This window comes from Dipodomys spectabilis, unplaced genomic scaffold (assembly GCF_019054845.1).
Source record: "Dipodomys spectabilis isolate Male_0828 unplaced genomic scaffold, ASM1905484v1 ptg000043l, whole genome shotgun sequence".
NCBI lineage: Eukaryota > Metazoa > Chordata > Mammalia > Rodentia > Heteromyidae > Dipodomys > Dipodomys spectabilis.
In genome coordinates, this window is record NW_024870720.1 from 16,440,405 (window position 1) to 16,464,122 (window position 23,718).

At 42.5% G+C, this 23,718-nt stretch overlaps 1 protein-coding gene across 1 annotated transcript in view; it reads left to right on the forward strand.

The window, feature by feature from the left end:
• Cracd (capping protein inhibiting regulator of actin dynamics) overlaps window positions 1–23,718 on the forward strand; it is a 108,302-nt gene that overhangs the window by 7,544 nt on the left and 77,040 nt on the right. The window contains exon 2 of the mRNA XM_042678455.1: window positions 3,259–3,338. Coding sequence (XP_042534389.1) covers window positions 3,275–3,338 — 64 coding nt within the window. The 5' untranslated portion in view covers window positions 3,259–3,274. The remainder of the gene's footprint in view (window positions 1–3,258; window positions 3,339–23,718) is intronic.

Below are 23,718 nucleotides of genomic sequence, written 5' to 3' on the forward strand. Positions count from 1 at the left end.
TTGCCCCAGGACTGATGTTCTTCCGGTGCCAGGCCAGCATCCCTCAAGGGAGAGCTGTGTGGAGCACCATGGCCACCGCTGATGACATTATTAATAAGGAACAGTAATTCTCAAAACAAGGACACATCTGTGACACACATCCATGGGTAACTGGCAGATGGCTTGTTTAGTATCTGCTGCAGAGATAGCCACAAACACCAGTAGAGGCCTCTTCCCTCAAAGGTTTTCAAACCCTTCCTAACTATATAAATGTAGCCTATGGATCTCAGAAGAAAGAGTAATGCTCCTGGTTTTGTTCAAGGTGTGACACTATGCTGGGAGTTTTCACTTTGAACCATGGTAGCATGGCCACTGCCCGGCAGGTGTCAGCACATCTGTCCAGTACTATAGCTACCCACCGGGACTGGATACCAATACTAAGTCGAAACACAGTAACTGAGGAGGTTGATGGTGGGCTGACTCCCTGGAAGAAGGTCACCCTAAGACAAAGCAGAAAAATGGAGACAAGAAAAAAAAAAAGATGGACTAAGTGGTAGATGATTTGAGTCTGAAAGTTCATTTTATAAGGCTCTGAGGTGGGGACCCATGTTATTGTTGTATGCAGAGTAAACCATTGAATCTAAAAAGCCTTTATCTCACAAAATGTGGAATGAATCATCTGTGACAGTCCACACAGATTTCATTGCTGACATGAAGTGGGGATAGGGATGAACTAATCTCAGCCTCCTTTCACCCTGCAGGGCAGAGAAATGTGGGTTCCACCTATGAGGTTGTTTGGCACATTACCATCACATTTGCTGAATCCCGCCCCTCCCTCCTCCCCCCTCCCCCCAGTGACATGCTTAGTCCCTTCTTGAGCCTTACAGCACTGATCCTCCTAGTTCAAAGTCCCTGCCAAAAGAAAGGGTGTGTGCAAAAGGGGTGACTAAAAAAGTATACTATGAAGTAGACTATGGAGATCTTCAAATGATGCATCTAAGATGGTCTTTGTTCCCAAATTGATCATTTCACCACAGCATATAATTTCCTCTGGAAAACATGCAGACTGAGTAGAGAATCACACAAGTCTATGGAGATTCTGTTGTAGATACTAAGTTATGAGAATCATTCTTCAACAAAATTGCTCCCTACTCCTTGCTGTCTGCCCAATGCCATGTACATAACCTTAGGGACACATTTGCAAACTTGGAAGGCAAGTTGACATAGTCAAAGATACGTATAAGAAACCTGTGATTTTCTAATATTCCAGAACTGAGACATTCTCTGTCCTGCCTCTGTATAGAATGCAAATTTGGTCTTTAAAAAAATTAGCTATGACTTATACCCTTTTTTCTATTGTGCTTGCATAGTTCGATATTGTGGATGTCCTAGACACTCAGTAAGTACTGAATAGCTTGGATTAAATGGATTGGAATTTGTACCAACACAGGCAATGTAAAAGTCAATGTGGCTAGGCATGAGATGCTTAAAAGTGTTCTGTTCTAGAGTGAACTGGATCTCTAATCCACGATTAGCTGGGTAGGTTGTAAAAGGTAGTCACAGGCCTTATGACATCACACAGTGGTAATAGGTCTACCATAAAGTGTAAATGATATGAGAGCAGTCTAACAAAGGGTGTTTGTTAAGTCAAGCCCAGGAAATTGCATCCAGAAGCAATGTTGTGTCACTCACTTCAGTATGGCCATGGGACCAAAGAGAAAAGTAACAAAGCTTTGAAATAGCCATTCTTCAGTAACGATAGGATTTTAAAGGTTAGCAAGTACAGAATAATGCAGCTAAAGAGTTAGCTAAGATAGATCAAAACTGAATTATAGTTTATGATAGTAAATTGATTAATTACAGTGAATTAATTATAGTGAATAGAGATATTTTCAGATTAAGCAAAACTGAAAGTACCCTAATGCTGTGGTGTTTTGTGTTAAGCTAGGCGCTGGTGGCCTATGCCCTGTTATTCTAGTGATTCTAGAGGCTGAGATCCAAAGGATTGTGATTTGAATCCAGACAGGAGGAAGAGTCTGTGAGACTTCATCTCTCTTAGCCAGAAAAATGCTGGACTGGAAGTGTGGCTCAAATGGCAAGAGTACCAGCCTTCAACAAGCAAAATAAGTGAAATTGAGGGCCTGAGTTCAAGCCCTGGTATTGACTAGCATATACACACAAAAGAATATAAGCAAAGAATTTTGAGTTACTGGGAAAAGAATGCAGGACTAGAAAATGCTTTTACATATTCTTCTCATTTTTATAAACCTCACTTAGCCCAGAGGGTTATGAGAAATTGCACTATAATAAAACATGAATATTTGGGTATTAGAGATCATTTTGAAATAAAACATTTGAAATGTGAGAGGAATGTAACTTTGGCAATTAAATTCCATGTATACAGTTTGGGGATAAAGTGGTTTCAGCCAATATAAGTACCAATTCTGCTAATAATAAAAGAGAAAGCATCATGAACTAACCCTGCATTTCCTTTCCAGGAATGGGAAGCACAGGGTTTTCTTGCTCAGGACAAGGGCCAGCAGTGACCTGTGGATGAGCTCAGTGGCTGCTGTCTTGGACTGTGTTAGGCAGTTATCACTGCAGTATTTTTCTTTTCTTTCTTTTCTTTTTGTCAGTCATGGGGCCTGAACTCTGGGCCTGGGCACTGTCCCTGAGTTTTTCAGTTAAACGCAAGCACTCTACCCCTTGAGCCACAGCACCGCTTCCAGTTTTCTGGTGGTTTATTGGAGACAAGAGTCTTATGGACTTTCCTGCCCGGGCTGGCTTTGAACCGCAATCCTGAGATCTCAGCTTCCTGAGTAGCTAGGATTGCAGGCGTGAGCCTCCAGCGCCTGATTGCTTTTTTTAAAAAATTGTTTTGTTTTGTGTTTTTCCAGTCCGAGGCTTGAACTCAGGGCCTGGGCGCTGTCCCTGAGCTTCCTTATGCTAGCGCTCTAGTGGTAGGCTTGTACTACCACTTGAGCCACAGTACCATTTCTGGCTATTTCTGAGTAATTGATTGGAGGTAAGAGTCTCACAGACTTTCCTGTTTGGGCTGGCATCAAACCACAATCCTCAGATCTCAGCCTCTTGAGTAGCTATGATTACAGGCGTGAGTCACAAGCGCCCAGCACTGCAGTGTTTTCGTAGAGCTACTGCGCTGTCTTCTCCCTCTCTCCCATTCACCAAGGTGGAGGACCAACCACAGGATTGCTAGTACAGCGCCAGGCCCTCTCAGTACTGTGCTCATATGTTTGCATGCTGTACTTTGTATTTCAGTAACAGTTCAGAAGTCATGGCCACGGAGGACACTAAACTTACAAAGAATGTCCACAGGGAGACCACCAGTGGTGAGGAAGGTATGGTAATGGTGTGGAGCAGCTGCTCGGAGGTGCAAAATTAAAGAGACAGAGCTACCTTTTCTTTTTCTATTGTTTGTCATGTACAAAAATACCTGGATGATCTGCTGCTCACCTGAAGAGCAAAGCACATAGACATGTGAAAGCTAAGCCACGTGGCTACAGCACTTGCCAGCCCTTCCCTGCACTACACACTTAGACCTCTAGGGGGCTCTGCCTCTTCCTCTGCACATAATCCTGTCACACTTAGTCAAGGACTTTCCTATCCAACAAACACAAGAAGCAATGTCTATTAGAAAGGAGGGAAAGTCATAGCAATCAGACTCACCAGGCAGCAGTGAGAGCTGAAATATGATATCTTTCACTGTCTTTGGAATGGACTGGTATTTGGGGGGCAGTCACCCCACAGCAGACAGAGCAGGAAGACTTTTCTGAAAGGTTGTCTGTACAATGTTCTTCCTAAATTATGAAGCCTTTGGAAGATAATCAGAAGCCAGATATGATAACTCATGCCTTTAATCCCAGCTACTTGGGAGGTGGAGATCAGGAGTATCACATTCAAAGCCAGCTTAGATTAAAAGTTGGTGAGACCCCATCTCACCAAATGAGCCAGGAGTGGTGGTTTATATCTGTAATCCCAGCTACATGGGAGGCATAGGTGGTAGAATAGCAACCCCAGGTCAGCTCCAGGCAAAAGCGGTAGACCCTATCTGAAAGAAAGAGAATTGAAATGTAGTGGGAGTATGACTTAGGTAGTAGATCACCTGCCTAGCAAAAATAAAGCCTTTTGTTCAAACCCCAGTACCACCAAGACAACAAAGAAAAGCAAAAACAAAACAAAAAAATCAGACATTTGAATGAAATGTAGGCCACAAAATTACTGTCAACATTGGAAGAAACACTGAAATTTCAGGTCCAATATTGTATGAAGCAGGCATTTAACTTTAATTTGTCCACCTTTGCTTATAAGTATATCTGTATTGTAATGGCATCTTTTGCATTCACGGAGTGGCAAATTAAATCAGTAGTCGTTCAGCTATTAAATTTCACTTTAAAAAATAATAACAAGGGGCTGGGAAGGTGGCTCAGTGGTAGAGCACTTGCCTTGAGCTGAAGAGCTGAGGGACAGTGCCCAGGCCCAGAGTTCAGGCCCCACGACCGGACCCCCCTCAAAAAAAATAATAATAACAAGTCTAGAGCCAGGCATGATGATGATGGTACATGCTAATCCTATCTAAGGAGACTGAATGTAATAACTTGAATTTAAGGAATTTAAGACCAGCCTGCCTAATATAATGGAATCCTGTTTCAAGAAGATAGAAAGGGAGAAAAGGAGAAAGAAGGAAAGAGAAAGAAGAAAGGAAAAGAAAGAGGGAGGAAAAAAGAGGAAGGAAGGGAAGGAGAAGGAAAAAAGGAAGGCACCTTTTGTTAGACAAAATATACATATATACCATAAAATTTGCCCTTTTTTTAAAGTGCAGAGTTCAGTGTGTTTTTAGGGCATCCAAAGTTGAGCAACCAATATCACTAATTTTATTATTAATCTTTTTAAATACTTATCGTAAAATAAGAATCTGTGAATTTAAAGAAAAAGCCTAACATGCACCATTGAAGCCAAGCTCTTGCCATTTCTTGTGCACCTTCTACCTTTTAAGCAATCTCCAGCTATTTTTCTATGGACCAATGAAGGTGTGTATCTTGTTTTCATATTGTGCCTCTGTGTGTAGAGATGGCTCTGTCTCTTTAGTGGTATGCTGAAGTGTGCTGTGCTCACTGCTGTTCCACATGAAATTATTTAAGAGAAGAAAATAACTTCATGGCTGGGGGTGTGAGTGTGATGCTCTTTCTGTATGAGCTTCCTCAAACTCTGGGTCCTTTGTAGCTAGTAGATGTCTTTCACTTCTGTGTGATTGTGTGTGAAGACAGTAAGTGATACATTAATTCATAAAGCTGCAATGTCCTGAGATGATGTTGGGCTCTCAGCTGATGGCAGACTCCCGACTCGAGTGGATAGAGATGGGATTTCTACTTGCAGGTGTGAGGACATGGTGGTGAATATGTAAGAGTGAGTAAGAGAGGTCTGAGAGTATGCTGAGCAGGATAGCACAGAAGGCATGCCCATCCAGCAAGCATGAGGCACTCAGGCCAAACCCCAATAGTGGAAAAAAAAAAGAGTGAACAAGAGAAAATAGCCCATGGATAAATAGACAATAGATGTGAATACATTTATAGAAGTTTTATAAATAGCCAAAATTGGTTGAGAATGTGGCTTAGGGATAGAGTGCTTGCCTACCATGCATGAAGCCTTGGGTTCAATTCCTCTGTACCACATAAACAGAAAAGGCTGGAAGTGGTACTGTAGCTCAAGTGGTAGAGTGCTAACCTTGAACAAAAGAAGCTCAGGGATAGTTCCCAGGCCCTGAGTTCAGGCCCCAGGAAAAAGAAAGAAAGAAAGAAAGAAAGAAAGAAAGAAAGAAAGAAAGAAAGAAAGAAAGAAAGAAAGAAAGAAAGAAAGAAAGAAAGAAAGAAAGAGACAAAGAAAGAAAGAAAGAAAGGAAGGAAGGAAGGAAGGAAGGGAGGAGAAAGAAAGGGGAAAAAGAAAGAAAAGAAAATAGCTAAAACATGTTTTTAAAAAAGCAAGTATTCAAGGGATGTGAATGAAAATATATTGCTTTGAGATCAAATGAGGAACACATTAAAAAGGTGATGATGTTAAGTGCAATGAAGGATTTGGGAAAGTGAGCATGTAATTGACCAACCTTTATAAAGAGGCTAATTGGGTAGCATTGTTAAAAGTCAACATTTGTGTCCTTTTTGAAAAAAAGAAAAACATTTATTTTTCTGTGCCAGTCCTGGGGCTTGATCTCAGGACCTGGGCGCTGCCCTTGAGCTTTTTTACTCAAGGCTAGTGCTCCACCACTTGAGCTACAGCTTCACTTCTGGCTTTTTGATGATTAATTGAAGTTAAGAGTCTCACAGAGGGGCTGGGAAGGTGGCTTAGTGGTAGAGCGCTTGCCTTGCATGCTTGAGACCCTGGGTTCGATTCCTCAGCACCACATAAGCAAAAAGAAAAAAGCCGGAAGTGGCGCTGTGGCTCAAGTGGTAGAGTGCTAGCCTTGAGCTGAAGAGCTGAGGGACAGCGCCCAAGCCTAGAGTTCAGGCCCCACGACCAGACTCCCCCCCCCCCCAAAAAAAGAGTCTCACAGACTTTCCTGCCTGGGCTGGCTTTGAACTTAGATCCTCAGATCTCAGCCTTCTGAGTAGCCAGGATTACAAGTGTGAGCCACTGGTGCATGGCTTGGATTCTCTTTAATTCTCTTTAAGGAATAACAGTGTTAAGAGTTGTGCAGAAGTAATCATAAGTAGAAAAATATGTGTGCAGCTGAATCTGGGTGTACATGCAGTCTTTGCCAACCAGGAGCCTGGGCCAGGAGGATTACTTGAGGCCAGGAGTTTGAGCCCCTCTCTAAAAAAAAAATTGAACAAATTAAAATGTGTCTGGGTCTCTTTATGCTAGTCATGTTTGGGACAGCAAGCACCTGTTCTGATTACATAAACCATAGACCACAGGGATCCCAGAATGTGAGGTTAGACTTTTCTGTGGCAAATATCTCATAAGAACAAGAAGGAAAGTATACATTGGCTCTTCATTTCAGAGGTTTTTGTCAGGTAGCAGAACAGAGCAGCTCATATCATGGCAGCTAGGAAGCAGAGAGAGAATCCCTGCACTGTGGAACTTCCCCCTTTCCTTTTGCTCCATCTAGGCCCCTAGCTCTTGGGTGGAGTTACCCACAGGCAGATCTCTCCACCCCTTAGACAAACCTCTCTGGAAACATCCTCACAGACACACCCCGAAGAGGGCTTTACCCACCTCTTATGCACATTGTAATTCTGTCAGATGAACAATCAAGATTAGTAGAAAGGGAAGTTCAATTGAATGACCTGTTAACTGCTTAGGGGATTAAAACAAAAAACATGTAAATCTGACCACCAAAGATAGAAACTATCTAGAATCAGGTAACTTTCTTTTCCATGTCGAACTTCTTGTCCTACACCATTTGGGTAGTTCACAATATATCATAGACTACATGGCTTACAAACAACAGAATCTCATTCCTCACATTTTTGGAGGCTGGGGAGTTCAAGATCAAAATGCTGACCAATTCAGAACCTCCCTTCCCCATTGAAGGCCCCTGCTTACATGATGCCAGAGGCATGGATAGCTCATTGTGACCTCATGACCTCTTTAAAGGGCACTAATCCCACTCAAGAGAGTCAGACCCTCATGAATCACTCCACAGGTTCCATTTCTTTTTTTATTTTTTGTCATTGTTAGTTGTGGGGCTTGAACTCAGGGCCTGGGTGCTGTCCCTGAGCTTTTTCACTCAAGGCTAGTACTGTACCACTTTGAACCACAGTGCCACTTCTGGTTTTCTGGTGGTTAATGGAGATAAGAGTCTTACCAGCTTTCTTGCCAGGGCTGGCTTTGAACCATGATCCTCAGATCTCAGCCTCCTGAGCAGATTACAGGTATTAGCTACCAGTGCCTGGCCAGTTCCACTGCTTAACCATCATCTGAGAGATTGGAATTTGAGGAACACATAAGCATTTAGTCTACTGCACTGGTATGCATAATTGAATTAATGATTCATCATAGTACATCCCTCTATTTAATGTTCTGCTTTACTTTATCTTTCTGTGTGTCTGGTCTTATCTACTAGGGTATGAGCTCTTGAGAAACAAGTCTAAGCCAGACCCACTCTGTCTCAAAATATCTCACCTCCATGGAAGTGTAGAATATATTGAGTCTGATTGCTTGATTGAAACTAGTCATCTGATTCGAATTTTTTTTTTAATTCAAGGGATTTGCTCACCACGTAGCATTACTATCGTCAATCTATCTTTTGGATACTGAGGTTGGAGGTCTACGATGGCTGGGTGCATTATTGACTAGTGCCAGGATTGACAACATAAATGGCATTTGAGGATTAATCTTCTCTTTTACCTATGTCATTGTCTTAGGAGAAGTGAGGACCATTTCCAAGTTTCCCAGAATTGCCACATGATAAGTAGCTGCTGTAAATTGCTTCACGCCTGAGAGTGAGAACAAAGCAAGCCATGGGCCTGTCCTGATTTTACTTTCCTTGCCTCCGTCCCCTGGCAAGAGCCACCTTGTGCTTGACTCAGTCCCAGCTCCTCCACAGCCTGTGACTGTGGGTGAGTCCTGGCCCCCTTGCTGACCCACCTTTGTCTTAACTGTGCAAGGCAGAGCAGTTGTCACCCAGAGCTCTCTAGCGGTCCCTCCGGCCTCTGGAATGGAAGGCTCTCCTTGTGGCTAGGAGGGGCTATGCGTGTAATTGCCATCTTCTCTCTTTCCTCAACTAGATTTCCTACCCAGGTGGGTAGTGGAGAGTGGGCTTTTGTCCTTTCTCTTCAGCCTTTGCTTCCTTCTATGTGAGTCTGGTTGGTAACTGCAAGTAAATGCTATAATTATAACCCTTTTTGACAGCTCTATAATTTAATTGTGATTCACTCAGAGCATCTTTTGAAAAGAAGGATGTACATTGAAGAAGCAGCTGTCCCCATCCATCTGCTGAACTGAATCACAGGCCCAGCCACTGCGGGACCCTCTGATCTAGTCAAGGCTAAATCTAGGCATATACTCCCTGTGTGTATGTCTGTGCAAGTATGTTGTATGTTGTGACGTGTATGGTGTACATACCTGTGTGTGATCATTTTCTGGTTTTGTAAAGATGCTCATACAGTGTGTGGAGTGAAGTATTGTTTAAATTGGCCACTGTATAGATAAGAAAATGATTCTGAAGTGGAAGGGCTCTTGGTTTTTATTTCTGTAGTCACCTAGGATTGTCCTTTCTGATAGCATTCAAAGGTAGCCCCTGCTTACCTGGACTTGAGTCCTGGCAGCACTGGCCAGAGGTTATTGGACACTGGTCTCTTATCAGATGTTGTATCCATTTCCTAGGGTAGCCATAGCAAAGTACCACACTCAGTGGTTTAAAGGACAGAGATGGATTGTCTCCAGGTGTGCAGGCTTGCAGTCAGAAATCAGGGTGTTGGCAGGGTTGGCTGTTGGGAGTGCTATGCGGGAGAATCCAGTTCTGTTAGAGCTCATGGTAGTCCCATGTTCCTTGGCCTTCATAGGCTGTGCTTTGTGCTCCCTCTCTGTGTATCTGGGCCTAAATTTTCTTTCTATGATCTTCATGACTTCATTTTTACCATGATGACTTCCATAATGGGGTGACATTCGGAGGTACAGGGTGTGAGAGCTCAATATGGCTTCTTCCTTTGGAGGGTTGGGGTAGGTAAACAAAACTCATCCCATAACAGATGTGAACTTGAACACGCAGGGATTTTCTTCCAAAAGAAATAATGTGTACCCTGCAAAGTTTTTGGATGGATGCTGGCAGAATCTCACAAGACTGTTTAGTAATAATATTATTTCTTTCATTCACTTCGGGCTGTGACATCAAGCAATGAATTTGCCATCCTTCCTGATATTTGTCCAAGTAGCTGCAGCAGAGCCTGGGTCTAATTGCCATGAACACCACTTCCTGATGGACATTATGAAAGGATTCACAGGGGGTGGCCTCCTGCTGTGTGACAGGTGAACTGAGGGCGGACTCATGTAATCCAAGATGATCATAGGGCTCCCCGCTCCCGCCACCATTCCTAGTCCATGTCACAGCGGGATCTGAAGATGATTCAGGAAGTTCCTGTTAACAGGAACCCTTCTTGCGAAGATTTGGAGGGCTAGAACACAGTTAATTACAACGCAAATGTAGAAATTGTATCTAAGACTAAGGAGATAAAAGGAAAGCAGCTTGATGTAATGGAAATAACAATGAACTAGATGTTGGGGAAAAAAAACAGATTCTGGTCAGCAAATATAATCTTGGACAAATATATCCATTTTTCTGTTTACAATGTATTGTAGGTATTGGTTCATTGGGTGCTCTGTCTAGTACTTTTTTCTTCTTTCTTTTGCTTTTCTTTTTTCTTTTTCTTTTTGCCAGTTGTGGGACTTGAACTCTGGGCCTGGGTGCTGTCCCTCAGCTCTTCAGCTCAAGGCTAGCACTCTACCACTTGAGTCACAGCACCACTTCCAGCTTTTTCTGCTTATGTGGTGCTGAGGAATCGAACCCAGGGCCTCATGCATGCAAGGCAAGCACTCTACCACTGAGCCACCTTCCCAGCCCCTGGTACTTTTTCCTTTAAGCTTGAAATACTGATGTCTAAGGATTTCCAGTTTATAGGAAGATGGTAGCCAGATAGCAGTAATGAAGGTCAGTGGTCAAATGTACAACATTGTAAAAGGTATTGGTAAGAGAATTGAGCAAATTTAACTGATCATTTGATGCAGTGAGGCTGGCTGTATGATGTCACCACAGGGAAGTAACATGAGGACACTGATTGAGAACATTTATTGAAAGAAGTACAAGAAAAGAGATAAGGAGGTTGATTTGAGTGAAAGAAGCCAACCTACAGGCATAAGCAGGGACCTGGCTGGGGAAGCAGGGAGGGCTAAGTGCTAGATTTTCTTGCAGTTTTACACCTTGATCAGCCGCACCTGTGTCCTTTTCCTGGTCAAGGGTAGTGCTGAAGACAAATACTTCCTGCATCCACTGGAGCACATCATCCTAAACACAAGAGAAAACAAGGAGATGGAAGTGCTTTGCTTTCTGGAAGATGAACACAGGGGTCTAATTAGAAGGATGTGGGCTTTCAAGTCTTTGCTGTTAATGGACAGCTCTTGGCCCTCCATAAACAAGCTCTGAAGTATCACGCTGCTCACTGAGGAATGTCACAGTAGGGTTTTAGTTGGCCTGTACTAAGGGTATGTCATTACTGTTTGAAGGACTCAGCCTGCTGGGACCTATTGGAAGAAATCTCACTGTGTACTTCTCTGTGAATAATCCAAGATGTTGATTTCAAGGACTCTCTGGAATGAAAATGAGCTACATTTGTTGGACTGGAACTTTTTTCTTTTTTTTCTCTTTCTTTCTTTCTCTCTCTCTCTTTCTCTCTTTCTTTCTTTCTTTTTTTGCAAGTCCTGGGGCTTGAACTCCAGGCCTAGGCACTATCCCTGAGCTTCTTTTGCTCAAGGCTAGCACTCTACCACTTGAGCCACAGCACCACTTTGGGCTTTTTCTGTGTATGTGGTACTGAGGAAACAAACTCAGGGCTTTATGCATGCTAGGCAAGCAGTCTACCACTAAACCACATTCCCAGCCCAACTTTTTTCATTTTTACAAACCTGGATTTTGATTTTTTTTTTTGGAATTCTGTTCTTTAAACTTAGGACTCTTGGAGAAAGGACTAGGTTGGTTGTAAAGCATGATTATTTATGTGTGAAATGCTGATGAGCAGTTAAGAGTATGATAGTGCCATACATCCTATTTTGGGCACAGTGGAAGGTAGGATGCATTCTGTTACAGAAGCACAGCGCCTGCTAGCTTGCCTGGGGGAGCTGAAGGAGACTTCTGAAAGAATGTAGCATTTTAGCTGTCTCTAGAGAGACAAGCAGAAAATAGAAACTCACTAGACAGAGGAAGGGGAAAACATTCCAGGCAGAGATGTAACCATGGACTAAAAAGAAAGGGGTCTTGAGAGTCTTTAGAATCCAGCCAGCCATCAGTCTAGTTGCTCTGTAGGTCTGTGGCAAGGGGTAACAGATCAAATTCCAGGGAACTGGTAGGTTAGGGCTAGATAGGGAAAGATATTGAATGCTGTGCCAGGCCATCAAGTTGAACCTGATCCTGTAGGTAAGAGGAGACAAGCAATTTTTAGTTGCTGTTGTTATTTGGTTAGTTTTGTGCCAGTCCTAGGGCTTGAACTCAGAGCCTAGGCTCTGTCCCTTAGCTTCTTTTGCTCAAGGTTATCACTCTAGTGCTTGAACCACAGCTCCACTTCCAGCCCTTTTGGTAGTTTAGTGGAGATAAGCTCTGACTGGGCTGGCTTCAAACTACCATCCTCAGATCTCAGTCACCTGAGTAGCTTGGGATTACAGGTGTAAGCCACCACTGGTGCATGGCAGGAATGGTTTTTAAGCCTGATCAGATCTGCTTTTTCGACTAACCACCCAGCAGCTAAATAGAGTGCAGATGGAAAAGGGCAAGACCACAGTCAGGAAAATACATTGGGACACAACTGCAAAGTCACAAGGACAGTATGGCCACAATATATGTTTGTTATAAGGGAAAAAAGGAATGCAGATTAATACTTTCTTATAAGTAGATAGGAAGTATCCAGAGAGAATTAATATAAAACCAAGATCAGTAAATGTCTCAGGGGACCAGAACTGGCATGAGAGATAGTGTGGGAATTTATACTTTTTTACATTTAAACTTTTTCATTTGTAGGCATTATTATCTACTGAAATATTAAACGAAGATAGAAAGACTGTAAAAATAGCCAACTAAAAACAAAACAACAAGTAAATCTTGTAATGCCAACAGTAAAAGCTTTTAAGTAGAGATTGCTGCAGAAGCTGATATATCAACTTGGACTAAGTTGCTGTGTCTTTAGGTCTCTACCAATTTGAGCCACAGCTCCACTTCCAGTTTTCTAGTAGTTAATTGGAGATAAGAGTCTCACAGACTTTTCCGTCTGCACTGCCTTTGCAATCCTCAGATCTCAGCCCCCTCATTAGCTAGGATTACTGGAATGAACCTGTAAGAAATACCCAGCTTGTTGTAGTAGTTGTTGTTGTTAAATATACCACCATTATTGAGTCACCTACAGTCTGGATTTTGCTGATTGTAACCTGTGGCATGGTTTTTATAGTCTCCAATCTGGATTTCCTGTAAATTGATGGAGATTCAGGTGCTTTCAGATATAAACTAGATTTTTCTGGAAGCCTACCTCATAAATGGCATGTTCTTCCATCAGAGGCAAGCACCAGCTTGCTTCATTTTTTTACAGTGCTTTATTTTTGACATCTCAATCTTTGCCCCATTGGGACATGCATATGATTCCACTTTGCTTCCTCCCGTTAGCTCTCTAGCTGTCCCAACCACATGTATTAAATGTCTGTCTTCTCTCTACTGACTTCAGATACCATTTTTTTTTTTTTTTTTTTTTTTTTTGTCGGTCGTGGGGCTTGAACTCTGGGCCTGGGCGTTGTCCCTAAGCTCTTCAGCTCAAGGCGAGCGCTCTACCACTTGAGCTACAGCGCCACTTCCCAGATACCATTTTTATCCTATGTCAAATTCCCAGTGTATTTGGTCCAGTGTCTGAGCTTTCTATTCTACTCCATTGATCAGTCAACATGTAGTTGTTTCATATTGTTTTAATTACTGGAAATCTATGGAGCATCTTGATGTCTAGTAGGGCTAGTTTTCCTTCTTAGTCTTCTTTTTCAGATCTTTCCTCACTGTTCTTTGATTGGGATTTTATTTTACTTCAAGGTTAAGAAAAATGACATCTTATTGTTTATTCTGTTGTACCAAGGATTGAATTCAGGAGCTCCTAGATGCTAGTCAAGCAGTATTCTACCTGAGCCACACCCCAGCCCCAGACTGACATCTTTAGGACCTCAAAATTTTCTATCTAAGGTCAGATGTGCTTTTCCATTTGGTCATTTGACATTTACTTTTTTTTTTGGTAATTTGTTGGTTTGTTTTATTTCTTTAGAGACAAAGTCTTGCTGTGTCACCCAAGCTTGTCTTGGTGAATTCCTAGACTTAAGCCATCTTCCCACCTAAGATCCCCACATGCTAGAACTGTAGGCATGCACTACTATACCTGGCCTTGAAGTTTTGGGCCTGTATTTCTTCATATCCTTGTTATGTTTATTCCTAGGAATTGTATTGTGTTGGCTGATATTACTCTTGAGGTCTACTCATTAATCACAGCTTCTGTTTGTTGTTGTTAATGGAGGCCTTCAATCCATACTTCCTCAAACTTACTAACATCTTCTGTTGTAGTAGTTTTTCAGTTGATTTTATTGTTTTTTTTTTTGTCAAATTATCCACTCTGGTCTGTTCTTTTATCCAGATAATTTCTTTCTTTTGTAGGGCCTAAACCTATCTACTTAATCCTGATTCAGATGCAGTTTTTTCCTATAGTTGCTAGTTGTAGATTGTCACAGATCTATTCTTGGTCTAAACTCACAATTCATTGCTCTGCTGCTCTGGGAAGTGAGTGGCCTGACTATCTCCTTTGCAGTGGAGTTAGCATCAGATCTGGAGAGGACTAGGGGTCAGAGGCCATCAGTATTCCCTAAAGTTCTTCGTACCCTGCTCCCTATCAGGAAATTAGATAAATAGCTCTTTATGATTGCTCTTCTCTCCAAATGGTAATATTCTGAATGTAGATGTCCTTATTGAATAACCATCCTCTATGTCTTCCTCATATTGATTCTTTTCTCCTGCATTTGTTTATTCATTCATTCGTTTGTTGATTTCAGGAAGGGATCTTCTTTGTTGTCCAGACTTGTCTCAAAGTCCTGGACTGGAGCTGGGAAGGTGGCTCATGGGCTGGGAAGGTGGCTCAGTGGTAGAGCGCTTGCCTTGCATGCATGAGGCCCTGGGTTCGATTCCTCAGCACCACATATGCAAAAAGAAAAAAGCCGGAAGTGGTGCTGTGGCTCAAGTGGTAGAGCGCTAGCCTTGAGCTGAAGAGCGAGGGACAGTAACCAGGCCCAGAGTTCAGGCCCCACGACCAGACCCAAAAAAACCCAAAAAACAACAACAAAAAAAAAAACAGAAGTCTTGGACTGAAGCAGCCTCCTGCCTCACTTGGGTGTGTACCTGCAATACACACTGGAATTTATCCTTTATCTCTTGTTCCTATCTCCCTTTGGCTCCCTAAATTCTTCACTTCTCATCTTTCTTTCATTGATTTCTATTTTCTATTTCTCTTTCAACTTTCTCTTTCCCCAAATGCCAATTTATTTCCTGTGTGTTATATTTGCTTTAGGGTTCTTGAGATGATTAAAATACTTCTTAGAAAGAAAAAAAAATCAGCGAGCATTGATTTGCAATGCTTGATTAGGTAGAAATACTTAGGAGTTGCTTTGGGTTCATCATTGTGGTTCTGATACAGAAAAAACAAGTTAGTGTGGCCAAAGTAGCATGTCTGTCTATACTCGTGTCTTCTTGGACGATCAGGAAGTATGGCATTAGAAGTGATGAGACCATTCTGAGATATTATTATATAATACAAGGAAGTCTCTTGTTAGATGGAGCTCTTCTTGGAAACCCCTTCTTGACTTTGGGAAGCAAGTGATGTGTCTGCTTTTAAGCTCGCCCCTTGCCCATGTATATATACTGCTCAGTGTCATCAGAAAATCAAGTAAACATGTGAATTGAGCCTTAAAAATGAAATAATGATTGGGGCTGAGAAGATGGCTCAGTGGTAGGGTTTGATTCCTTAGCACCACATAAACAGAAAAAGCCAGAAGTGGCACTGTGGTTCAAATGGTAGAGCACTAGCCTTGAGCTGAGGGATAGTGCTCAGGCCCAGAGTTCAAGCCCCACAACCGACAAAAAAAAGTGAAATAATAGGATTTATGAGAGCATTCAATGCAAAAATGGCAAAATGTGAAGCTAGGAGAAATGGGCCTTCTTATCCACATGCACCACATTATGTTCTCTACTGATGTTGGAATCCTGATTTTTGTTTGCTGGTACTGGGGCTTTAACTCTGGGACTCAGCACTGTCCCTGAGCTTCTTTTGCTAAAGGCTAGCACTCTATCACCTGAGCCACAGCTCCACTTCTGGCTTTTTCTGTGATTAATTGGCAATAAGAGTCTCATGGACTTTCCTCCCTGACCTGGCTTTGAACCATGATCCTTAGATCTTAGCCTCCTGAGTAGCTAGGTTACAGGCATGAGCCACTGGTGCCTGGCTGGAACACTGGTTGGTTTTTATTTGTGGGTGGGGGAGGTAATGTTTTGCTTTGTCTTTTGATGGTCCTGGGACTTGAATTCTGGGCCTGGGTGCTATCTTTGGGCTCCTTTTGCTCAAGACTAGTACGCTACCACTTGAGCCACAGTGCCATTTCTGGCTTTTTCTGTGATTAATTGGAGATAAGAGTCTAACAGACTTTCCTGCCCAAGCTGGCTTTGAACCACGATCCTCAGATGTCAGCCTCCTGAGTAGTTAGGATTACAGTCATGAACCATTGGAATATTGTTTTTTAACGGGCAGAAATCATCACTGATGAGCAATGATTATAGTTCAGAAGAAGCATATTGTAAGTATTCAGCAATTTGATAAACTAAGGTTGACTAAAACATTCTGTTAAATGGGCACATTTGTCAAAAACCCAGAAATTTGGGGCCAAGTTTGGTAACTGACTTAGATACCTTCTCAGGACTGGCCTTCTGCTGCAGAATGTTCAGGAGAATGAGAATGGAGAAATGCAAATCAGAGAACCATGAAAGCTGTTTTCTGTGTGTGTGTGTGTGTGTGTGTGTGTGTGTGTGTGTGTGTGTGTGTGTGTGGTGTTTGTGTGTGTGTGTGTGTGTGTGTGTGTGTGTGTTGGCTCAATTAGCTTCCATCCTTTAGTGGACCCAGGGGGACATAGTATAATAAATTTTATTATTTATGAGTTAGTCATCAAAAACTATGGGTAAGAGAAAATTTTAACAATCTACTTAAGAAAAGATCTCATTAAAAGTTGTAGATATAATGAGAACAATATACTTCTGTTAATTGAAAATCTTCTACATTGAGGTCTGGGGGGATAGCTCAGTGGTCGAGCGCTTGCTTAGCATACACAAAGTTCTTGTACACACATACCCCTCAAAAAGAATCCACTACTTCCTTCCTGGTCACATAAGCAAGTTGTTGCTGTAACTCCATCCACAGTTGTATAAGCCACGCCTTCTCTTTTTCTGTGCACCACATTTCTTCTGAAATGAGCTCAGAGAATAATCATAGCCAGGTATATCATCCAGTAGTTAAAAAAAATTAAGCCCAAGAGTTGATGAAAGAATCAGAGCTTCACAGACAGACAGTAACAAGGTCACCACAGCAAGGTCACAGACCAGAACAGAGCAATGTATCACCAGTAACAGAAGGAAACTTCTTAGCTGTTCTGAATCTACCAACAGCTTCTGGGTAGGTTTCCCCCTTGACAAAAATTGTTTTGTGATGACCTTATAAAAAATAGAACCTGGGTTGGAAGGCTCAGATGGTAGAGTACTTACCTAATCAACACAGGACCTGAGTTCAAATCCCAGCACAGAAAAAAACCCGAACAGATTTTATAGCAGAGGTCAGTCACTTGGGTTAAGGGCCTGATGATAAATATTTTAGGCTTTGTGGACCACATGGACACTGCTGCAGTGATTCAACTCCACTTGCAGTGCAAAAATAGCCATAAGGCAATTAAACAAATAGATGTGTCTGTGTTTTAATAAAACTTTATTTACAAAAACAAATGTAGACCAGACTTTTAGAAAATGATGTGAATTTGCCTGTGTATGTGCACCTGTGTGTTACAAATCATTTTCCTGTGACCAGCAACAAATATGTTATAGCTTATACATATAACTGCATATAAAAGATAGCTGGTTTTTTAAGAACAGTCTATCAATGATCTGCCTGTCCCCTTCTCTCCCTTTCTCTTTTCATCTTCTGTTTTCAACTTGTCCTCTGCCTCTTAGGAGCTACTTATTCTCCTGGTCAAGTCTTAAAATGAATTGTGTGTGTGTGTGTGTGTGTGTGTGTGTGTGTGTGTGCGCACACACACACGCGTGCGTGCACGTGCCCACCAGTCCTGAGGCTTGAATTCAGGGCCTAGGAACTGTCCCTGAGCATTTTTTTTTTCGCTCAAAGCTAGCACTCTACTGCTTGAACCATGGCTCTACTTCAAGCTTTTATTTAGTAGTTAATTAGAGATAAGAGTCTGCCCAGATTGGGTTCAAACCTTGATCCTTAGATCTCAGCCTCCTGAGTAGCTAGGATTACAAGTATGAGCCAGAAAGATATACAGCAAGAGATACAGAAAGAGCTCATATATAAATATGTGAGCAAGAGATATAGAAGGAGCATCTTGTCAACTTTGCTACATGTTCTGCTTTAACTCTACACCTATTCTCAGCTTTTGTACCTCTACCCATTGCATGCCTTGGAGTCTCCTGGCACCCATTTCTTTAGAGACTGAGTCTCCTTTATCCTCCTAACTTCTGTTCATTTCAGTGGCTATGTCTTTACCCAGTGCTAGAAATGGCATTGAAATGTGAATAACTTCTTGCTCTGTTTGTTTTGTTTTGTCAGTCATGGGGCCTGAAATCTGGGCCTGGGCACTGCCCCTCAGCTCTTCAGCTCAAGGCAAGCACTCTACTACTTGAGCACAGTGACAATTCCAGCTTTTTGTGCTTATGTGGTGCTGAGGAATCAAACCCAGGGCCTCAGTCATGCAAGGCAAGCGCTCTACCACTGGGCCATCTTCCCAGCCCCTTGCTCTTGTTTTTATTACTAAGTTCTTACTCTGTGCCAGATGCTGGTATATGTTCACAGATGAAAACACGAGAAGCTAGGAATAATGGTACACTCCTATAACCCCAGCTACTTGGCAAGTAGAGGTAGGAGAATCATGATGCAAAGCCAGCTTTGGCAAAAGTGTGAGACTCTATTTGAAAAAACTGAAAGGGCTAGAGTGTGACTTAAGTGATAGAATGCTTACCTCGCAAGTATGAGGCCCTGAGATGATTCCCTAGTAATACACACACACACACACACACACACACACACACACACACACACACACACACACGATGTTACCCTTTAGCAGAAAGAAATTTGGTCTTCCAACAGAAACAAGAGTTCACATAAAGAATTCAATGATAGATAATATTTTTGTGGTGGTGCCGGGGTTTGAACTCAGGGTCTTGTGCTTGCTAGGCAAACACTCTACTATGTGAACCATGTCCCCAGACCAATATGAGATATTTTAGCCCATATGGTTTAACAGATACTTGAATAACTGTGGCTTGTATAAGTTATAGTAAATATGATGAATGTTACAGTGTGAGATTCAGGCATTAAGTGCTTTTGGTGGAAGAATATATTTACATACAGGTGTGCTGAGCCTTGAAGGCCACATAGGAAGAGAAAGAACATTCTGGATGAGGGGAGTACAATGCTCAAGGAGCCAGTGCTTGGTAGAGAGAAAGAGAGAAGCCAGGCAGGTGAGGTTTCCAGACTGAGGAAGAGCCAGGAAGCCACACAGGGGCCATGGAGTTAGACAGAGCACAGGAGGGAACATCTGGTGGTATTTTGTGCAATTTAGTGGAAAGAAGAAGTGTTATAGTAGAAGAAGACTGGAGTTATAAGCCAGAAGTCTAAGCTTCCTGATTCAACCTTATCATTTATTAACTATGAGAACCAGGAGTCATCACTAACCATCTTTGACCTTCAGTTTCCCTTATCTGTCCAGTGACAAGTAAAGATGTCCTGAGATAGAGTGAGAGAGAAGACACGAAGAGTAGTTTGAAAGTCATAGCTTTTAAAAAATAATGTTTATTGTTATTATTAAGGTAATGTATAGGGGGGGGTCACCATGTCTAAGTCTGGTGCTGAGTACATTTCTTTTGGGGGCATTGTCCTATAGCTGAGGCTTCTGCAGGTGTCAGGACCACAGTGGCAGCACAGTGGAGACACAGGAAGGTGATGCTCACAGGGGTAGAGACCGTGAAGTGACAGGAGCTTGCTACACCTGCATGTTTGTGTCCCATCACTCATGCTATGTGGAGCTTAGACTCCGAGGCTATGGAGTTGGAAGGTGCTCCGCTCTGCTGAATGGAATGGATGCTCTTATAAAGGCACCAGAGGACTCTGCCTAGATCCTTTTGCCTTCGATCTCCTCTTCCAAAGAAGTTTGTCTCCTTTATGCCTTCCCACTATGGAAGGATACAGCAAGAAAATGTCATCTGTGGAGAAGGGGCCGCATGGACACCAAATATTGTAGCACCTAGATCTTGGACTGGAAAGCCCAAATTATGTTAAATGCCGTTAACTGTGAAAAAGTGCAGCATAGTCTCTACAGCTGTAGGAAACAGATTTTTCTTTTTTGACCAGTTGTAGGGCTTGAACCTAGGCTGTCCCTGAGCTCTTTTTGCTCAAGGCTAGTGCTCTGCCACTTTGAGCCACAGCACCTGTTTTCTGGTGGTTAATTGGAGATAAGAGACTCATGGACTTTGCTGCTGGTGCTAGCTTTGAACTGTGATCCTTAGAATTCAGCTTCCTGAGTAGCTATGATTACAGGTATGAGCCAACAGTGCCTGGCTTAGAAACAGATTTTCACTGCCCAGGCTGAGTGATTTTGTTACAGCAGCCCATGTAAATGGGGCCAGGCATTGATCAATGCCTGTACAGTAACCCTAGCCATTCAAGAGGCTGAGATTTGAAGATCTCAGTTCAAAGCTGACCCAGGGAGGAGAATTCTATTAACCACCAAAAAGCCAAAAGGAAAGCTGTGGCTCAGATGGTAGAACAGCAGCCTTGAGCAACAAAAAAGGTAAAGGATGGTGCCCAGGCCCCAGAGTTCAAACTACAGAAATGACATCCCTCCACATCCCCCCTGCCCCCGCAGTAAAATGATAATATGTGAATGAATGTGAGAGGATCTGAAATGTCAATTTCCTGTGTCAGTTATGAACTGGGGATGATTTGGATTCAGACACAATGAAAAATCCACAGTAAAGCTGCATGTTGCCCAGACATCCATATACTTTTGGCAGCACCCTGCCCCTCTGGGATCATATTATACTCATCAGTCATATTTGTGTGGTGCCTTCTGAATAAAGGGAAACTTGCCCTTTACAAACTCAGTGAGGGGAGGGCATGTCAGAGTTCATGAGTTCATTTCTATCCCTGTGGGTCCCCTGGCTGCCCTGCGTGACTGTGATCTCAATGGGAAAATAACCAGCAGGGTAAAACTTGGAGCAAATATTATTGCTGAGCAATAAAAGTATCTTCTGGAAAGAAGAGAGCAACCCAGGGCTGTGTGTTTGCCCTGTAATACAGATTTACTGCTTATTAGTTCTTCTTTTATCTTTCCTTTACAGCTTAAAAATAGTCCACCTCCCTCCCCATCTGTTCACCACATTAATTGCCCTTGGCAGGAAGAACTTTCCTCAGTACAGGTCTTCCTGCTTTGTGTGTTAGTCCATTTTGCAGCCTGAAGACTTTCTTGCTTAACTTCTTAATTGTCTTACTGGTGTTGCGAAATGTTCTTGATGTCAGCTAAATTGGCTTAGATACAGAGGCAGAAATGACCCCTGGCTCCCTCAGCGAAAAGCATGGATTCTGCGTAGAATTAACCCTAGGTGAAAACATGGTCCTGCTCAATTAGACAGGATGTTCTGACGCTATAATCTCTCTCTGCTGGTCTGGAGGAGAGAACAGGCACAAGGCATTGTACCTGTAATTGGTTAAGTGTAGGTAGAATCTACTTGAAGGAAAGCAGTGGTGTGCTGGACAAGGTTAAATGCAATTTTAAAGGTCTGGTTCTGTTTAAGGAGGGAAAGTTATGAGGGAGGGTGAGATTGGAATACATTTGTGTGTGTGTGTGGAAATGAGACAATGAAACCCAACCTTGTGTACAACTAATGTATGCTAATGACAGAGAGGGAAAGAGAGAGAGAGAGAGAGAGAGATACAGATAGACAGAAAGAGAAATCTGGCTTGACAGTGAACTTGCTTTAGGACCTTGCTTCAGTTTCTTTTCATAGTCACAAACGGACTCATTTGGGTCTGTTTGGACCCATTGGTCCATTTGGACCAATTTGGTCAATGATTTTTCCAGTAGTCTTTGGTAGTGGTGGTAGTGGTGGTGCATTTTGCTGGGGGATTTTGTGCATGCATATAGGGTTTTTGTTGTTGTTATTTTTTTTTAGCACTGGGTGTTGAACTCAAGTCCTCATACTTCTAAGGTAGACACTCTTATCACGTAAGCCATACTTGCAGCTCCTGTTTGTATTATTTCCCAGTAGGATCTCACTTTATGTCTGAACTGTGATCCTCCTTGTGTTTCTCCATGTCACCAGCGTAACCTAACGAGCATTTACTGCACCCAGCCATTGTGCTTCTCTTGTAGCTAGGATAACATATACATGCCGCAACACCCAGACATTGGTTGAGATACAGTCTTGAGAACTTTTATGGCTGGGCTGGCTCTGACTTGATCCCCAGATCTTTGGATCCAACAATGTTTCTTTTTTTTTTTTTGGTCAGTCGTGGGGCCTGAACTCTGGGCCTGGGCACTGTCTCTGAGTTCTTCAGCTCAAAGCTAGTGCTCTACCACTTGAGCCACAGTGCTACTTCTGGCTTTTTGTGCTTATGTGGTGCTGAGGAATCAAAGCCAGGGCCTCAGGCATACAAGGCAAGCGCTCTACCACTGAGCCACTTTCCCAGCCCCCAACAATGTTTCTTAAAAATGTTGGCACTTAAGATCCATTATAGAAGGCTAAGCCCAGACTCCCAGGGCTTCTCCACATTGTTCATGTGTCTCTTCTATAAATAAATTTGGTTTCCATGTAACATTTCAACTAAAGACAACTGGAAACATGGCTCAGCAGTAGAGTGCCTGTAGTAAGTATGAAACCTTGAGTTCAAATCCCACTACTACAAGACAAAATGCAAATAAAAGTTTACAGAATGGTGATATTGTTTGAAAGCAAGTAAATGAAATGAGCCTTAATGTCTCTTCCTATTCTGATTTTATGCAAGTCTTAAGACTAGTGCTTCTTCAGCCCCTCCCCCCATGATGCTTATGCTCATGCACACAGCCATTCTTTTCTCAGTATTTAGTTCACTATTCAATAATATTTACATGAAATATTCAACGTTTTATTTTTGTTAGGTGATTTTTTCCCAACTGAAAGCTAATGTAACATAGCTAATGTAACTGTAAGCTAATGAACATAGTCCTAGCAGGATAGGCTGAAGTAAGATGCTCAGTAGTAGGTAAGGAATATGATGTCTTTTTTTTTTTTCTTTTGCCAGGCCTGGGGCCTGAACTCAGGGCCTGGATTCTGTCCCTGAGCCTCTTTGTGCTCAAGGCTAGCACTCTACCACTTGAGCCACAGCACCACTTCCAGCTTTTTCTGAGTAGTTTATTGGATATTAGAATCTCATGGACTTTCCTGCCCAGGCTGCCTTTGAACCACAATCTTCAGATCTCAGACTTCTGAGTAGCTAGGATTATAGGCATCAGTCACCACACCTGGCAGTAAAATACATTTGACCAAGGGCTAGTTCCCTATTAGGTACTTACCATGTTAAGGTTCTCTCATTTTTCTTGTCCCATACTAGACTGTAAGCCTCCTGGGGACAGGCTGATCATCGCCATGTGCTTGGCAAAGAAATGGAAAGTCCACACAGGGAAATCAGTGAGCCAGAGGTC